Here is a 19,078-nt window from a genome sequence, read left to right on the forward strand (position 1 = left end):
CATGCAATTCTCCAGGCAAAGGCAGGCTTCAAAACCCATACAGTGGTACGTTGGGCCTTTCTTGGCTTTGGCTAGAAAGGAATGCTGTCACTTTCCCTTAAGCTCAACCATGCGTTTAAATATCTTTTATCTTTTTTGTAGAATTTATTGGTATTATGCTATGCTTTGTTGCTATGAACACGCTCCTGAAAATAACCCTGTTAGATCTTTTATAAATAATGTTTCAACCCTCAGAGGGACTGAGCTTGGGAGGTAAATTCTATCCAGCTTCTTCCTTCTCATCGGTCTTTGTCTCGCCTCCTGTGTTATCCTTAGATTCCTACATATCAAAGAGTTTTGATTTTCCTTGGAAATTAAAGACCTTTGTCTAGTGACTGCTACGTGGATGACCCGTGTTTTGTTGGGTCCCTTGCTTCAGTCTCTCATAATCTGCAGGTTGAATGGCCTTTTGAGGCTATGGCCATTACAGAGTGGTCGTCATGACCGGTGGGATTCCCTGCAGTTATCTTAAGAAAGGTAAAAGAAGTGCCCCTCTTGAGAACACTTTCAAATTGAAGCCTTCTGCGGCTCCCTGAGAAGATTTTGAGAAACTGTGGTTTTCCTGGACCTTTCACAACTTCCTGAGTGTCCGTCTGTGGTCTGTGGTTTGTGAGTGTTCTTAGAAGCCCTACAGTACAACAATGGAAAGCTATTCACTTGTGAAAAAATCCCCAAATAATGTGGTGGGTGCCTTCTGGTTCTGTATGGATGCAAGTTACTGACATTTTTCTGTATAAAACATTTCTTCCACAAGAAACAATAGCAGTATAAGGAATGCAACTCTCTAGTTCTTTCACAGAATGTGCTGGTGACATGGCTGACTTTTGCTGGGGAAAATACAAGTGTTAATATCCAAGCCTGGCAGAAAAAGCTTTTCAGTTTATTTCACGTGTTTTAATGTGTAATTTGTAGTTTTGTATGTATATGCTTTTAGTGATTTTTCTCTTCACCACTATCTATTTTTAAACAAACCTTTCATTTTACCTTGAATGGTGTGTTTATACATGCTTATGGTAGGGTCACAAAGCTGTTTAAAACTCTGAAAATTTCTTGCTCCTTAGAAATACCCTTTAACCACATTTTAGCATAAGTATTGGAGGAGTAATATGCCAATAAGAGATTACTTTTTTATCCCAAACATGTTGCACAATTTCACACTAATAGCATTATAGAAATGTGTCTAGCATCACGATGCAAAATGAAGGGCTTTCTTCCGTATTTCATCTGTGGTTAATCAATGCGAGAAGTTAATCATTTGACTGAGAGAAATTAGCAGCATTGTCAAAATGAAGAAAAATTCCAGATGATACTTGGGAGGAAGAGGGTAATTGACAGATTAGACAACTGCTTCTAAAAAGAAGCTTGAGGTTTAATAATATTATGTAAATTACCAGAATTAAGTTTGGTACCAGTTAAATTTTGGGATTTGAAAAAACTGTGGGGGAAAGGACTCTGAAAAGAGGTTTGAAATAAGACCACAGAGGTTGTGAAAACATTTTGAAAATGACTTGAGTTTTTCCTAAGTGACATCTTCAGTCAAGTATTTAGAATGTGTCACTTCTAATGCATTGTCCTGAAGAGACTTGGAGCTTGAAGAAGTCTAAAGAAGCAGGTGACAGCTGTGGAAGAAAGAAAAGGGTTTTTTTGGTTTTGTTTTTTGTTTGTTTGGGGTTTTTTTTGTGTGTGTGTGTGTTTGTTTTTTTTTAAAACTGCACCCAAGGCCAATGGAAGTTCCCAGTCTTGGCGTTGAATTGAAACTACAGCTGCCAGCCTACGCCACAGCAACACAGGATCTGAGCTGCATCCGTGATAAACACCACAGCTCACGGCAATACCAGATCCTTAACCCACTGAGTGAGCCCAGGGATTGAACCCACATCCTCATGGATACTAGTTGGGTTCGTTTCCACTGCGCCACAATGGGCACTCTGGAAGAAAAGTTTTGAAAGAGAATGGAGTTCGAATATCAAGGCAGAATGGACTTGAGATTTTATTATATACATATGAAGAAAACTAACTCTTAGGGAAAAAAAAAAAACACCTCAGGAAAACCCAGGGCCCCTTTAAAAAAGAACTGTTACTGACTTTGCCAACAGGTGACCAAAAAAACCTGTTTCTAATTATGGTAAGTAGGAAGAAAAAGACACAATGGAGGTAATGGGAGAACATTTTAGTAAGGAAAATCCTCAGGAATATTTGACTGAGACGGTTTTGCTTAGTGGACTTCACATTTGACACCCTTCATCATGGAGAGCATGCCAATCTCAGTTAGTCTGCCTGAAAAGCAAGCTGTTAAAAAAAAAAATAAGTTGGCAAGTGTAATTGGTAGTCTCACTTAAGGACAGTGTTTTCCAAGCCAAGGACTGAGTTTTGTGCAAAAGTATAGAATGTGTAGGTTCAAAATAATTTTTGTAGCCATCAGTAGTTTTGCAGCCATGCAAAATGTGCCATGGAACACCTTGAGGGCAATGTTTAGAATATAGGTCCTGTGTCATGTTTTATTATCATGTGCATGTTGCACATAGTTTTAAAAATTACAGTATTATTGTTGAGGGTGATTGTTTGTTTTGAGAAAGAACACACATTCCAGGAATTCAAAAGTAATCAAGAGTTGAGAGATGATGCAACATTCTCAAAGTTATTATTGCATTCTAACATAACTGTAGAAGAAAAGGTAATCTTTGATCTTAAGAAATGAGTGGCATGAAATACAAATACATACATACAAGTCAGATCTCATCTGAGGGAGCACTATAGAATAGGGTGAAGCTTCACTTGCAAGCGCTTTTTGACTTGTTTAAAATATTTAAAACAATCATCCTGTGACTTAAAACTGAGTATATTTTTAGTACAAAAACAGATTTTTTCCATGTTGCATCTTTACCGTGATCCTTTATATGTCCTGAGATTTTGTAGAAGAGAGTTCTTGGGTTTCACTAGTCAAATAGTGGTTAACTACATATTTGAAACTTAAAAGGCAAAACTAAAATCAGCATTTTGCTTGGGGCATCATGAGCACATCAGTAACCAGGATGCTATCTGGTACTGACTTCTTATGGCGACTGAGGGAGAAGATGACACCAGCAATCCCTATCCATTAATTCTTCCTCATTATCACTATTACCTCCAATTCCTCTCAGCTAGATCATTTTTTTTTCAAAAGCTATTTTGTGCAAAATAATTGGCATAGCTGATGATAAAGTGGATAATGCAGTGCCTTTAGCGCTCAGTTTTAACTTTTGTGGGTTTTGTTTGTTTTATTTATTTTTCTTTTTTAGGGCCGCAGGTGAGGCATATGAATCCTTAACTCACTGAGTGAGGCTAGGGATCGGACCTGCATCCTCATGGATTCTAGTCAGGTTTGTTTCTGCTGAGCCACAATGGGAATTCCCAGTTTTAACTTTTGGATCCTGCCAAATGACCAGAAAGGCACTGGCCCAGTTATTCTGAGGTTCCTTAGAATTATCTTCCTGAGTTGTTCTTTCTACTGCTCAGTGATATTCAAGGATTATAGAAAAAGGTTCATCTAAAACACTGTAGTGTCACTGTTGAAGAGGTGCTGTTGAAAGTGGCCATTTCTTTGTTGCTTTGTGTTTCAGTTTGCTAGGCTGCTATAATAAAATACTGTAGACTGGATGGTAGAAAATAATTTTCTCACAGTTCTGGGGCAGAGTTGGTTTTTCCACCCTTCTGCCCTTTGCTTATAAATGGCTGCTTCCTGCTGTGTCCTCCTGTGGCCTTTTCTGTGTGTGCACGTGCCCCTGGCATCTTTTCCTCTTCCTCTAAGGCCAGCAGTCCTATTGGATTAGGGCCTCACCCTTTTGATTTCATTTACCCTTAATTACTTCCTGAAAGGCCTTATTTCCAAACATAGTCACGTTTGGGGATTAGGGCTTCGTATAGGGTTTCCCGTATATGAATTTTCAGGGAACGCAGTGTAGTCTATAACACTTTGATAGGAATTTGAAAGCCAATCTGTGTAATACATTAAGCAACATCAGAAAACACTTGACATCATCTTTCTATCCATATTTCCTGTTGACCTGATATTCTCTTTTTCCCCTTTTTTTCTGTGCTGTATTTTTTGTAAGCTACCTTAAATCTATGTTAAATCTTTTTTAGAAGACAAAGGACAAATGCAAATAAGCAAATAAATAAATAAAATACAAATACAAATAAGTAAGCAAATAAATAAATTCTTATCTGTAGTAGATCCGTGTGGATATTTGTTCATGGAAATGATCGGTAAAAAATTAAATTCCTTTGTGGGGGAGGAAACCAAAGATGCTGGAGGGGGTTCCATGATCGTACTCCTCTGAGTACACTTATTTCTATCAGTGTTTAGGCTTATAATGCTTGTTATAATGGATGAGTGTTTTCTTCTTTTGACAATATAATAGAATATTAGTGGGATTAAACTTTTACAGAGGATGAGGTTGCTTTACCACTTGTGTCAACTCTTCTCTCTCTCATTCTAGAAAACCTTTACGAAAAAAGAGCCACAGTATGTCAAGCCAGAATCAAAACCACAACCCAGGTATATCTTTGATATGAAAGCAGAGATGTATAAATTAATGTGCTTGCTTTTGGTTTTATTCTGACTTCAGTATCTGGTTTAAAGAAGTGTAGGTTGCCAAAAGCTCAGACTTTTCAACATATCTTTTTCAAGTTCCCATTTAATTTGACTAAGGCAAAGGAAAAAATTCTTATTTTTTTGAGTGTATTAACTTATTCAGTAGACCAGGTTGTAAGTTTCTGCAGCAGCTAGTAAGAGCAACTGTAAACAGTACTGCATGATATTTTAGCAGTTTTGTTTATTAGAAACTATGTACTGCAGTTCACTGCTGTCCAGCATGCTTTTCAGTGACTCTGAGGGATTCTTAAGATTCTTTTGCTTCTTTGTGTAACAGTTTGTTCACAAACTTTTATGAACAACTACTGATCTCGTGAGATAGATTGGAGAATGAGATAGAAAGAAGAAATTGTGGAAAGTTAACAGTGAAGTTTCCAAAAAGGACAGGTTTCAAACTTGTGCTTTCTTAGTCCCTGGTAATACATGCATTTATTAATTCACCAGATAGTATTTTCATATCAACTCAGTGGACAGCTTTACGCCAAAGCATGTAAATGTGAAGAGCCAAAGATAAACCCTGGAGACTGAAGTTTGTCAAAAGCAATCCATTTAGAAATCTAACCCCCTAGTAAATGTATTATTCAGTCTGCCTTCTCTTATCTGACATCCTTCTTCATTCCTTCTCCCAGTTACTCAAGAGGTGTAATTATACAAGCTCCATACTCCCTCATTCACAATGACCAAATCCAGAAAGCTCCAGAAACGGAAAGCTGATGTCACTAAGGTGGTGCCAAAACTCTTAGTGGTAAAACCAGACCTGAAGTAGCAAGTGATTATAGCTACTGACAGTCTTTATTTTCCCCACGTCATGTTGTGTACATATTAACATTGATTGTATTAGCTAATTAACATTAATATATTTAATGATGGGACACTGCCGCAGACTCTACTCGAGGTTGCGTAATATATGGCATACATGCTATATTAATTATCTAGACTTTGAAATACAATCTGAATTCCAAAATACATCTGACCGTAAAGTTGAAATGCAATCGAGTTGAACTGTATGATGAATTTGGGCTGTAATGCAATGCAATTTAAATATCCATTGAATAAATATCCAGTTTAGAATTAGATATTTTCTGAGAACTAGTCCCATAATAAGTTTAGTAACAGCATTCATTTGTGATCATTTAACACCCATAGTAATGCAATGATGTATTTTTATTATCACCATTTTACTGATGGGAAAACTGAGTTTGAATATTTCACTTAGGGTGATTCAGCTAGTTGTCTGTGGAGCTGGATTCAAACTAGGCCCTTTAATTGCAGAATCACTGCTACATACTGTAAGCTAAATTGTGCCAGAATAACCCCTGACTAAAAATTCTCTCAAGTTCTGTGAGAACAAGGATTGTTGATTCTGTAAATAATTCTGTTTATTGGCACAATCCCTGGAATGTGGTAGAAACTTCGAAAGTATAGTTGAATAAATAAACAATTTCCAGAGGGAAAGGAAAAACATATCTGTATCTTGTCCTGTTGAGAAAATTTTGTTTAAGTCTTTTTTAGTTTATTCATTTAACGACAAACATTAAGCACCTGCTCTTTTAGGTGCTAAGGACAGTGTGAACAAGAGAGACTCCTTACATTTATGGAATGTAAAGCCTAGGCAGAGAATTCAGTTGCTATTCACCATAGAGATAGACAAAAATTAGAGGTTAAGTCCTACCAAATGGCAGGGACTTAGTGAACACCCCAGTTATTCCATGGTAGTCTTCAAAGGCTGACACCAATGAGTAGAAATTATGTCCCAGGACTAAGGTGTTTGCCTTAGCACAAAGGATGAAACAAACAGATTGACCCCCAACAAAGGCATAAAACTAAGCCTCCTCAAGTTCAGGATGATAAACCAGGTAACTAATGTACCACATAGAGTAAAAAAAAAAAAAACAATCAGCATTCTCTCAAGGACAATAACATAATACAAAGTCACTACAATGTACAGGGTTTTAGTACACAGCAAATAAAATATTAGACATGTTAAGAAACAGGAAAATCTGTGTTACATCAAAGTAAAAGATATCCATAAAACTGGAAATAACAGATAAGAGCTCTAAAGCAGTTAATATAATTGTTCAAGATCTTAAGGGGAAAAAAATGTTAATAGTAACAGAGGATCACACTGCATCAGTAGAAACTATAAGGAAAATAATCAAATGAGAATTCCAGAACCGAGAAATACTGTATCTGATATGAAAATTTCATTGGATGGTTGAACAACATATTGCAGAGTATTAGTGAGCTTATAGTTCTTTAGAGACTAATCTGAAGAAAAGAAAACAGTGAGGAAACAAATGAGCAAAATCTGATTGACCTGTAAATTGGCTTACTGCTGTCAAGTGACCCACCATATGTGAACTGGAGTCTCAGAAGGAGAAGAGAAATAGAATAAAGCAGAAAAAGTAGTTGAAGAAATAATGGCTGGAAATTTCCAGATTTAATGGAAAACATCTTTATAGATCCAAGAAGATCATCACATCTAACCAAGATAAATAGAAGAAGAATCACATGTAGGCACATCATAGTCAAAGAATTGAGAAGTGGAGGCAAATAAAAACCTTCAAAATAACCATTGGAGAAAATGCACATTGTACAGAGGGTTACAATTCTGAGAATGATGAATGTCTTCTCATTGGAAATGAGGCAGACCAGAAGGCAAAGAAATTAAATATTTAACGTGCTAAAAGAAAAAAAAATTATCAACTGATAATTCCATATTTAGTGAAACTATCTCACAATATTGAGGTTGAAAAAAGAAATTTTCAGCTCAGTTAAAGAAATGACACTATATTGTTCATGATGAAAGAAATGACACCTGTTGGAAATTTGAATCTACATGAGGAAATAAATGTTTAAAATAGAAAATATATGATGGAAATATATGAAAAAGTATTTTTTCCAATTATTTTAAAATTGAACATTTAAGGCAAAATCATAACATTATTATGGTACTTATAAGCAAGGTATATGCAGAAATTAAAGAAGTGGAATAGGAAAAGTAATGGACTTACACTCTTGCACATTTCTTTTGGTTCATGTGTAGTGATATTAATTCTATGTAGATTGTGATATTTTACAAATGCAATTATATATTTCTCAGAGCAACTGTAATAGAAAAAGGTAAACCTTACAGAAACTAAAATGGAATATCAGAAATCAATTGGTTTACCCAAAAGAAGATAGGAAAAGAGGAATATATGGAAGAAATAAAAAACAAATAGGAAAATAGTAGTTTTAAACCCAGCTGTACCAAAGTTTATATTACAGGTACAAAATATATGTACAATTAAAAGAAAGCTTGTCTGGCTGGATAAAAAAACAAGAACCAAATGTATGCTGTTTATAAAACAATGAATAGAAATAGATATTATTTGGAAGTAGAAAGTTAGGAAGAACAATGGGAAAAAACTAGCTAATGAGTGATAGAGTGCTGTATTAACATCAAAGTAGAGGGCTATTTCCAGAGATAAAAGAGGATACTTCATACTTATAAAAGAGTGAATTAATCACAATTAGGTACGTATCCTAAATGTATATGCCTTAATAATAACAGGTTTAACAGAAATAAAACAGAAATCGATAGAGTTGAAGAGTAAAATGGACAACTCTTTAACAATGACTGTCTCTTTTAGTAACTGATGGGAAAATTAGTAAAAACAATAAATAACAATGTAGCAGATTTGAACAAACCTGACAGACCGATTTGACCTAATTAACATTTATAGAAGACTACATTCAACAACCGTGGAATCTATATTTCTTTTAAGTGTACATGTAACATTCATTACAGAGATAAGAACAGAAAGCAATGAAATAGAAGACAGAAACTATAAAGCACATTAACAAAGCTGAAAGTTGGTTCTTTGAAAAGATTAACAGAATTTGTAAGCTCCTAACAAAACTAAGAAAAAGGATAGATGAAACTCAAATTACCAATACTAAAAATTAAAGAAGTAGAATCACTATATATTCTATAGCCATCAAAAGAATAAGAGAATATATGAATAACTTCACGTATAGCACATTCAACAACTAAGATGAAATGGACAAATTCTTGAAAAAAGACAACATACTAAAACTGACACAAAACAAATAGAAAATCTATATGACCCATGTCTATTAAAGAAATCGAATCTGACATCAAAAATCTTCCCACAAAAAATACTTGCCTTAATGAAAAAAATACTGTCATGCATACATTTTTAAAACTATTTGATTATGCTAACTTATCTTTTTGTGTAAGTCTTTTTCTTATAAATATTCTTTACCTGGTTAGTTTGGGAAGTTTTTTTTTCCCCCTCATAGGTGTTACTACATTAAAACTTAGACCAGTCAGAAATTTAGATATAGATATTAGATGTACTTTCAAAAGTTGGGATATTCCTGAAATGATAATTGAAAAGGTAGTTCAGTGATCACATAATAAGTACTACAGTAAAATTAAGTAAGTTTAACTATTAGTCATTCAATAAGTTTAATTATATATTAGGTGTTTTACAAGAACTTTTAAATAAAAATATTTCTCATATAAAAAATAAAAATTTAATCCAGCCCTTTCAATGATAAAAAAATTATACGGTCTGAAGGGTGAGTGTTTATTATAGTTATTTTCCTGGAACCCACCAGCTACTTACTCTGAATGCTAAACACTTTTCCTGTATAGTCCGCCATCTGTTGTAGGCATAGAGAGCTGTAGCAAAGTTTTGTAGGAATATTGTAAACATTTTAGAGGATGACGGCTGAGTGGAAGTTTAGCGATCCCTTGATTCAATTCTTTTTACTTTCCAGTTGAGAAAACGAAGAGTAAAAAGATTAAGTGACTTCTTCAAGGTCACAAAAGTAAAAAACAAACAAATATTACTAGAATCCAACTCTCAAGTCTTATGTGGTTTGCTGCTTTTATTGACATTTATATCTTAAATTTTTAACAACCTTTCTGATGGTTACTGAGGAGAAGTAGACTGAATCTAATGAATTAGCAAGTCCAAGAGTGGTTCTGGTAATTAAAATGGATTACTAGATAGAATTCTAGAGAAAGAAAGATAGAAGAAGGTGAAACAATCTGAAAATAAAGCACACTAGTGAATAATATAAAACTATGCATATTTCACAGACAGACACATTTCATTGAAAATACTTAAGTGAAACAATATTAAGAATATCTTCTTTATTTGAAATCCTGTACCATTTGTATCATAGAAATTCCATATAATTTTAGAATCCAAATGTTGGTACCCTTTAAAGCTTGTCTTAAAGAATTTTTCTTATTAGAAGTTTCCCATATTTTTTCAGCCAGAGGTGTCAGAGTCTGCATGAGACAGAGTCTATTATAACCTTCCATCAGTCATCAGTTAGCTTCAATAAGATACTGGCCAATTTCTGAAGCACTTCTGCATTTCAAGGGTGAAAATAGGTCACACATATATTACCATTGCCAGACTACAGTAAATATAAGAGAATTTGATTCCCCCTCCTCTTCTTAGTTATAGAAAAAAAAATGGTGGAATTCATTTACGCAAACCCATAAGCTTTTCAGGAAACCTCTCCAGTTGGCAAATAGAACTGGTTTTTGCACCTGCTCAGCAGTGTTTTTAAAGGAGGCGGTCACTGGTCTGTTAAAAGGCGGGATAGGAAGTTAAGCAAACTAAAAATGCTGTTGCTGCACTTGATTTGAAATTACTGCCAATTTGAGTAACCACTCTTATTCTTGGGAAGGAGTGGAACTTGTTGCCTTATATAGATAAATAGTGGTAGATAAGGCAAAGTTAGGATTATTTTTGTCCTAATTTTCAGCGATCATGAGCATATTTTCACATTTCTATTTCTTTGCTCTATCTTCCTATTTTTTTCAGTTGTGAAGATCTCAAAATTTAGAAGTAAAAAAAATGATGTAATAATGCTTAGGTCCATTTGCTGTACAGGTGTGTACAGATGTACATAAGACTTTTCATTAGCAACATTACTAAATAAAGAACTATAATGCTCAAATCCAGCACATTTAGGATAAATTTACCAGGTTGCCGATTCCATGCAGGTGGCTACTTGATTTTATTTCAGGGTTCTTAAATATATGTGTGTTTTTATGAAAGAGATGGTCTTGTCTTAATTTTCAGTTCTGCTATAAATATTCATTTCGTACAAACTCGCACGCAACATTTAGATGATATAATTTTCATAGTCGAACATTATAAAACAAAATTATTTCTGAACGAAAGTTTCTACTTCCTCAAATATTTCAATTTAAATGATAAAATTTGAAATGGTAAGATTTCTGGATCAGAAAGAATTAAAGCTAAATAGATGCAACTCTTAATTTTTAGTTTTTAGAGTAGTACATACATGAACTATAGTGTGTGTATATATATGGTCTTTTTTTACACCGCTAAAGGTAAAAATTAGATGACATTTTACAGTGATGTGGAATCTTGCCTTTTCCTAACATCATCTTTTTAATCTCTTCATTAAATTCCTCATGCTGAATACATTTTCTGTTATTTTGTGTGGTATCATTATATATAAAAATATCAAAAAGCAGTTTATATTGGTAACTAAAAGGAAATAATGCGTTTGTGCACAGTTTATTGTCAATATCGAAGCGAAAATTGTGAGCCAGGATTGCAATCTGTTGTACTGATGAAATTATACTTTTATTTTCTGTGAGAAAGATTTTCTTTTTTTAAATTATTATTATTTTTTAATAGTTATTTCCCCAATACAATTTTTTTTTCTACTGTACAGCATGGTGACCCAGTTACATTTTCTTCATATAGCTTCCTTGAGGCCCACTTGGATTTCTTTATCACCTCTTACTCCACTGCAAATAGTATCTCCTACTCTCAGGTAACCTATTGCATTCCATGAATAAAAACCCTACTCTCTTTAGATGTCTTTCTGCAGTAAGCTGTTGATCCCTTGCAGATTCCTGTGATAAATTTTCCTTTTGTCGGAGTTCTAAAGTACATACTTTTTTTTTTTTTAAATAAAAATGACTGACTGATTTCTAAGTGTTTAACAATTTATGGGCCTTTAATTCACAGAGGGAAAACATCCTATTGTGGATTCATAATATGAAATTTGTTGCTGTCAGAAGTTCAGATAGTGGTCATCCGCCTTTTACCTTTTTAGTATGTAGTTTGTTTCAATTCTGGATAATACAAATCATTTTTAAGTAGACCCATCTATGAAGTGTACCGTTTCAGAACCCTTCAGTTCCTCTTTTATCTTTTTTTATTCTTTAGGATGCCAAGCATCCAGATGGTTCGTGTAAATATAGAGACAAGGAATAATATATACTTCCTCCTTCTTATTTGGTGGCATTCTAGAACTAAAAGGGTAATATTATCTGGATATGACCCACTAGTATGTTACTGAGAGGTAAAATTGAGCTATCAGTGCTAAATTTTCTCATTTTTTGATATAATGGAATAAAATACATTTATTAGCATGTCTAAGCTTAAAACTCACCTTTCAGAGTCTGGAGATTTAGCTGGATACTTGAATGTTTCCTTTACATCTCTAAAATTACTGAATTTGTCTCTCATCATTTTTTCCTAAAATGGGTCAAGTCTTTATTTTATCTCAGAACAATTTTACAATTTACCACTTGATAACTTTGGTGTCTAGTAAAATTTGTCACCTACTAAAGTAGCATCATCTTGTTTATGGGTAGATATCTTCTGTGAACAATTTTTTTTTTCTTCTGTACCCAGCCTAAGCATTTTTTGAAAATAAATTCCTATCCAAATATTTGGATAACATTTCTCTAGTGATACTTCCTCTTTTATGTTTTTGTCTTTGGGAAATTATAGGATCTCATAGTTGAAGGAACCTTAGAGATTTTTGGCTGAAACCCTCTATCCAAAGGGTGTGTCTTCTCCATAACATGGTGTCTACACAGCCTCTGCTTGACAACTCCAGAGATTTGTAATGTCTCTGTTCCTGTGGAATCCCATTGCATTCTAAGGAGTGCTCTGATTTTTTGACAGTTCTCTGTGTAAAACTCAGCATCTATCCCTCTTGAGATTGTACCCATTGGTACTGATCCTGATGACTCTCTCTCTCTCTTTTTTTTTTTTTTTTTGGCTGTGCTCTCGGCATGTGGAAGTTCCTGTGCCACTGCAGTGACAACACTGGATCCTTAACCACTACACCATTAGAGAACTCCCAGTTCTGTCTCCTAGAAGCCGCCCTAGTTACCAGTTTTCTCATTATGGATGCTCCCTCTTTTGCTTTATAAAGGTGTGTGTGCATGTGTTGTGGTTTACAATATCTTTATAGATTACAACATATCTGTATCTGTCTATTTGTTTACAACATCTTTATTGAAATGCTCATTCAAATTAAGCAAAATGGTGTTTAAATCTGCTCATGGTAAGTGGAGGTTTGAAGAACATAGAGTATGACAGGCATCTATTCTTTCCATCTACCTAACTTCTCAGGCTCTGCTAATTCAACAGACTCAAGTAATGTCTTCAGGATGTGCTCCTCTTTCATTAATTTTCAGTCTCTACTTGCCCCTGCTTGGCCTTGAAACCTCTTACTACAGACTTTCTCCATGTGGAAAAGAAAATGGCTGGCTTCAAGCTATTTATAATTGACTTACTTCCTGCTCTCACCAAAAGGAACACACACACACCCCACAGGTATATTCTGGCTGACCTTCTGGCTTGGATGACATGACCAGCTCTAGACAAATCATGGAGTAATCACCCAAGGGGAGAAGAAGTGTAATTCCACAGAGGAAAAGGAGGTGAAAACAGAGGAAAGGAACAGGTGCCACCACCCTCAGAAGTGTCCCTTTTAAAGTGTGATGCTTAGGAAAGAACACAGTACTTCAGATGTAATTTTGTGAGTACAGTCTAGAGTGACACCAGACTGTAGACACTCTCAATCAATTCATGAAGCCCATCATACGTAAGCTTTCGGGGTCAGTTTCTTAAGGGCAGTACTCACATTGATTTAAATTCTGGAAAATAAATAAGAGCCCAAACAAGCAAACCCTGAGACTTTCTCAGATGTTTCAATGTGTCCCCCTTCTTTTCTGTCCCTCTTTTCTTTCTCTGCACCTTTTTCTTCCTTTTCGCCTATTAGATATTGCCAAGCACACAGAGAGAAGTAGTTGCTCTCAGGGATTTCAGCGTAGAGGGGTGACAGGCCCCGAGAATTGAGCTACGTGGTAAATGACTACAGTGGTGGAGGAAAGATACCTACCCATCCTCTTGAGTCTGAGAGGAATTATTTGCATAAGCATATATATTAACCAACTGCAGAGCTTTATAAGGAAAGCTATCACATTTCAACTTTGGATTCAGCTCCTTATCACGTTTGCCTCAGATGATTAGCTCACATGCTACCTTTTCAAAAATCTCACACCTGCCATGACACACTATTTACAGTTGCAATTTCCACCCCTGTTAGCACTCCCCAAGTGCCTTATTCTGCTTTATTTTTTATTATAGCACATATGGCCTTCTAACATAATTAACTTGTTTACTGTGATTACTATCTGTCTCTCCCACTAGAACATAAGCTTAATGAGGACAGGGAAGTTTCTGTTTTATTTATCAGCGTATCCTCAATGCTAGAAGAGCATCTCGCACTAAACGATTGAATGAATGAATGAGTAGATACGTGAATATATATTCGTCGATTCATGAATTAAATTTTTGGATCTTTTCTCTGCCTTCTAATGAATTTCTTCCCTTTCCAGGCATTTATAGCTTCTACTCAGGGTTTCTACTGCTTCCTGGGTATCTTCACTAGAATATCCCTTAACCATGTCTCAAAGTGGAAGTAATTATGTATTCCCTTCCCATGTCTTCTCTCCCATAATCTGTATCTCAGCAAGTATTGATACTATCCACTCTATCACCCAAGATTGCCCAGTCAGCCGATATTTTTCTACCTTGTTTCCAAAGATTTTTAGGAGCAACTTGAAATTTGCCCTCCTGAAATGCAGAAGCATCATGAATTATTCCCCGGTATAGCAATCCAGTGAAAACAATAATAAAATTAAAAATAATGAATTCAGGATGGCAGGACATTCTTTTTGTACACATTCTGGCTCTTGGCACCATGACTATTTTCCATCCAATTGATAACTGATACAATCTGATATTAAGTTTACTGGCTCATACTTGGCAATTTTTATATTCTTTCCTTTTTTGAAAATGCAGACATTTGCTCTTCTCCAGAATTCTTACATGACATTCATTCTTCAGTTTCTCAAAGATAGCCGATCAGCAGATGAGTCTGGCAAATGATTTGTCTAGCCTCGAAAATTTAACTAAGAGCAACTTTAATTTTGTTTATGACATCTTTCCTTTCCTTGTTTTGAGCTTCAGTTCTCTCCTATCCATACTCATTCTATCCTTTTAAGTCTGGTGATCTTTCCTCTTGAGCAAAGTAGAAACAGTTTAGCCTGAGATATTGCAATACCAAAAAAAACCTCCAAGTGTTGCTGATGCTGCTGGTCCCCAGACCACACTTTGAGTAGCATGCTAGAGGATATATTTGACCATGTCCAGTATTTCCCTTTACTTTTGACTCCTAGGGTTATTTAGTTAATAGAGCAGTGGTAAATCACCTTAATGGTACTTCAGTGCCATAATCCTGTGATGGGAACAATATGGGAGAATTGCTGTGAGGGAACTGTGTTTCCTGGGAAATGCTGCCGTTTCTAAACACAGACACTTACCTCCAAGTCAAGTTGGTTATTTAACTGCACCTTCAGTCTTCTAGTTCTGCCTTCCTCAGGATTGTTTTTCATTGGTGTATGAAGAGAAATAAGATGGCTAGGTCTAGGCCAAATAATTGCCTCAGTTATCTATTTCTTTTTCCTAATTTTATACTGCTTGGTGTGTCCTGTGTGCTGATCCTCCTTCTTTTGCTCTGCAGCTTTCTCTGCTTATGGCTATTTCCTTGGCTCTCAGAATGTCTACTTGACTCGGAATCTTAAGAAACTGCTAGTCTCTTGCAGCTTCCTCTTAGTTGTTAATTGTGGAGTGTCAGTGTCTTTCTTCTACACGTATCCTCTCATCCATGGGATCTTCTCAGGAGGGCTTACCCCCAAGCCAGGGGCAGGAGGGGGTAGTAGACGGCCAGCAGCCTAGGGTTCTGAGCAGAGTCCAGAATCCTTGAGTCACCTTCGTTCAGCATGTTAGCACCTCTGGTTTCCTAATCTTACTTGATTGGATGGGAAAAAAAAATTACTGAACCAGTAGGTGGGCCAAAGAGGACACAAAGTAGCCCATAGTTGGGCTTTCTGATAAAACTGAATTAGAGCATATTGGCTTAGGCTACAGGCTGAATTGGGAACTTCTGCTTTCTCCTATGGAAGAGCCCTGACTGGAAGAGTTTACTTCCTCTCTCATATGCATAGTATGTACATGGAAAAAGAATTGGGCAGGTCTGATTCAAGGGGAAAAAGCCCTGTGTAGGTATGATTCTGTCCCCCTAGGGGAGCTACCTGTGGGTCCCTAAACTGTTGCTATAAAACACAAGTACTCCTGCCTTAGGCAAAGAAGCATGGAAGCCCGCCCCTCATTTCTAATTAAAACTTCCCTCCAGGCAAATTTGCAGAAAACCAAGCTGACAGTATGGTCTGTCTGTGCTAATAGGACAAGAACTATAGGGCTTAACCACAAGAAACTGGTATAAACTGGCTTAACTTCAAAATTGGGACAAAGATCTCTCTACTATTCATTATCATCTCATATTAACGCTGAAATCCCTATCCCCACCCAAGGGCACCCTGTTGGTTCCATCTGCTTCTGATCCAAACCCTGGAGGACTGTAAAAGGGCGGAGAAGCAGCAATGTCTGGTCCAGGAAGTCACCACCCATGTTCATGCATCTAAGTGACAGGACCCCCGCCCCCCACCGTCCCTGTAGCCCTCTTTCCTATGGAAAGCTTGCCCTTGCCTGTACTCAGGGAGGAGGTACTTTTAGAGCAGGACCTCCTCCTCCTCCATTTCTTGGTCAATGAATAATTTGTCTGTCTGCTTCTTAAAAAAGTCATTTTGTTTTATTGACATGAACAATACCCTGGTAGGGAAAGAAGCAAACATGTTGCTGTGGAGTCGGAAGGAAAAAGTCTGAGAGCAGCAAGCTGAAGTAATGGGAGGGAGCAGACTTAGGTTCTCATCTCTAAATCACAGTCATCCTGCCCACCAAGGTAAAATGAGGATGAATGACCGTCTCAAGCAGGGGAAGCCAGATTTTTCAATTGCTTTTTCATGGCGGAACTCACAGGGAGGGAGAGTAGGGAGGCGGAAGCATGGGAAGCAGGGGAGGCAAAGTCCCACCCACTCTGGGTTGCTCTGAAGTTTGCCCACATTCCCGGCTTTTCTCAAGGAATTTGACCTGGTTTCCAACCCTCACTCTGTGCATGCTTGCTTCCCCAATTCCTGGAAAACACTTCTGTGGCAGGGAATAAAACATTGTGCATAACATCGGAAATTATTTTTGGAATCACCTGCATTCTTATGGGGATTTATTCATTATCAAACCCTAATTCCAGGGACAAGGAATCTGTGGACAGGCACTGATCTTCATTGTCTGCTCTTTTTGAGCAGAGATGAAAGACGGGTAGCAGTGGGTAGAACCAGTTCTCTTCCATAACTGACTAAAGTTTGAGTTGAAACCAAAGGGCTACCCCAAGAGGAATAAATTCATATTTTGGGAGACAGAGTAGACCACTCATTATGTTCCCTGTTCCATAGATAAGCTCATGAAAAATTGACAACTCTGGTCTCTGTGCAAAGAGAAATCAGCTCCCATTACACCTTTGGCAGAAACACCCTAGTCATTACAGGCGTCTTCAGGGGTAATTTTTTTCAGTGTGCACAGATAAAAACACTTAGGTACAAGAAAAAGCCATTTTAAATGTTTGTATTAAAGATAATTCCCTGGTTGTGCATCATGATTACCTTGACCATAAAGTCAGAATCAATTACATTTGAACAAAACCAGTATTTCCTTTCTGCTTTTGCTTTTCTATTATGTGACATGATAATTTCAGTTTCATTCATAATAAATGGCACTCCTCTGAAACGTTTACCTGTGGCGGAAAGAAAGATTGCATTTTTTTGAACTGAATTGGAATTTAAAAAATCTCTATCTTGTTTTGAGGAAGAGCTGTGGGGAAATGGAAACCAAGCAGCAGCAACAAAAACAAAACCCATCTTTCCAGAGATAATGACCTTGATGGGCTGGGAGAATGACTTCCACGGAAAATGAGGTGTGTGGGCAGGGAGAAGAAATCCTCCCAGCCCATAGTATTATTTCAGCATTTCTGGGTGGGTACTAGTCAGGTAGTAAACTATTTAAGGCAAGTACCCTCAGGGGCTTTAAATAGAATTTCAGCCTCCCCCCCCCTCCCCCCATAGGATCTAGTTAAAGAAATTGCTTTGCAACTGGGAGCCACCAAAAATAGGAGGGCTCTTGTTTTTTTTGGGGTCAGGGCATATGCTAGCATTGTGAGGAAGGATCAGAACACAAAAGGAGCATGGAAAGCACAGAAGAAAAAGCATCTCATTCAGATATTTAACTATTTAAAAAATTTGCCTGAATTAAAGTGATGTTATCTTCTACTTCAGGAGGATTGCACCAATTTTAAAGTTCCAGGAATCCTGTTTTGATTTTTTAAAATGAATACATTTTGCTAGCATAAAGTACTAAAACCCTTGGGAAGTTTTGGCAGTGGAGTTCAAATAATATCGAGACAATATATATTCAAGGAAATGTATTACATCCCTATTCTTAAAAAATCTCTATCACCCATGCTGAATTTAATGCATTGTTTTTAAACTGAACAGATCTCATATAGGGTGTTAAAGAAGGCCACAGACCTGTTTCCCTCGTTAGCCAAGTTGCTTTCAGATCCAGCATTCAAAGCACGAGGGCATCACATGTTTCTCCTTCAAGGCTGCATGTACAGGAAACGAAAGCCCTCGACACAGCTTGGTAGCAGAGGATCCAAATCAGAGTAAATTGTGTAAATTATAACTACATTGCCAAGCATTTGGACAAAGCAGGCGTGCTAGTCTAATCAGGGAAGCAGTGATTTTACTTTTTGACAATGCAGGTTCGAAGAGGAGTTGGGGGGAGGGAGCATCACAAATCTCTTTTAATGTGTTTCTGAACTTGGCATCCTGAACTGGTTTTGTCACATATTTGCAGCTTAAAAAGTATTTGGCTTTTATAACAGCCAAAATAAGTATCCTTTAATCACTTTCAACCTGTGAACAGATGGGCGAAGAGTGCTCTTATAAATGAAGCATACAAAATACTTCAATATCAGCCAAAACTAATTAGTAGCAATATCTGAACCAAACTCTAAAACTGATTTAGTGTTTAATATATATTACCATATAAGCATTAGCAGCTGAAAGGAAATTCCCTG

At 36.5% G+C, this 19,078-nt stretch overlaps 1 protein-coding gene across 1 annotated transcript in view; it reads left to right on the plus strand.

The window, feature by feature from the left end:
* Positions 1 to 19,078, plus strand: part of IQCM (IQ motif containing M) — a 333,482-nt gene that overhangs the window by 111,735 nt on the left and 202,669 nt on the right. The window contains 1 exon segment of the mRNA XM_053743531.1: positions 4,518 to 4,576. Coding sequence (XP_053599506.1) covers positions 4,518 to 4,576 — 59 coding nt within the window.

Source organism: Phacochoerus africanus, chromosome 10 (assembly GCF_016906955.1).
Source record: "Phacochoerus africanus isolate WHEZ1 chromosome 10, ROS_Pafr_v1, whole genome shotgun sequence".
NCBI classification, from domain to species: Eukaryota; Metazoa; Chordata; class Mammalia; order Artiodactyla; family Suidae; genus Phacochoerus; species Phacochoerus africanus.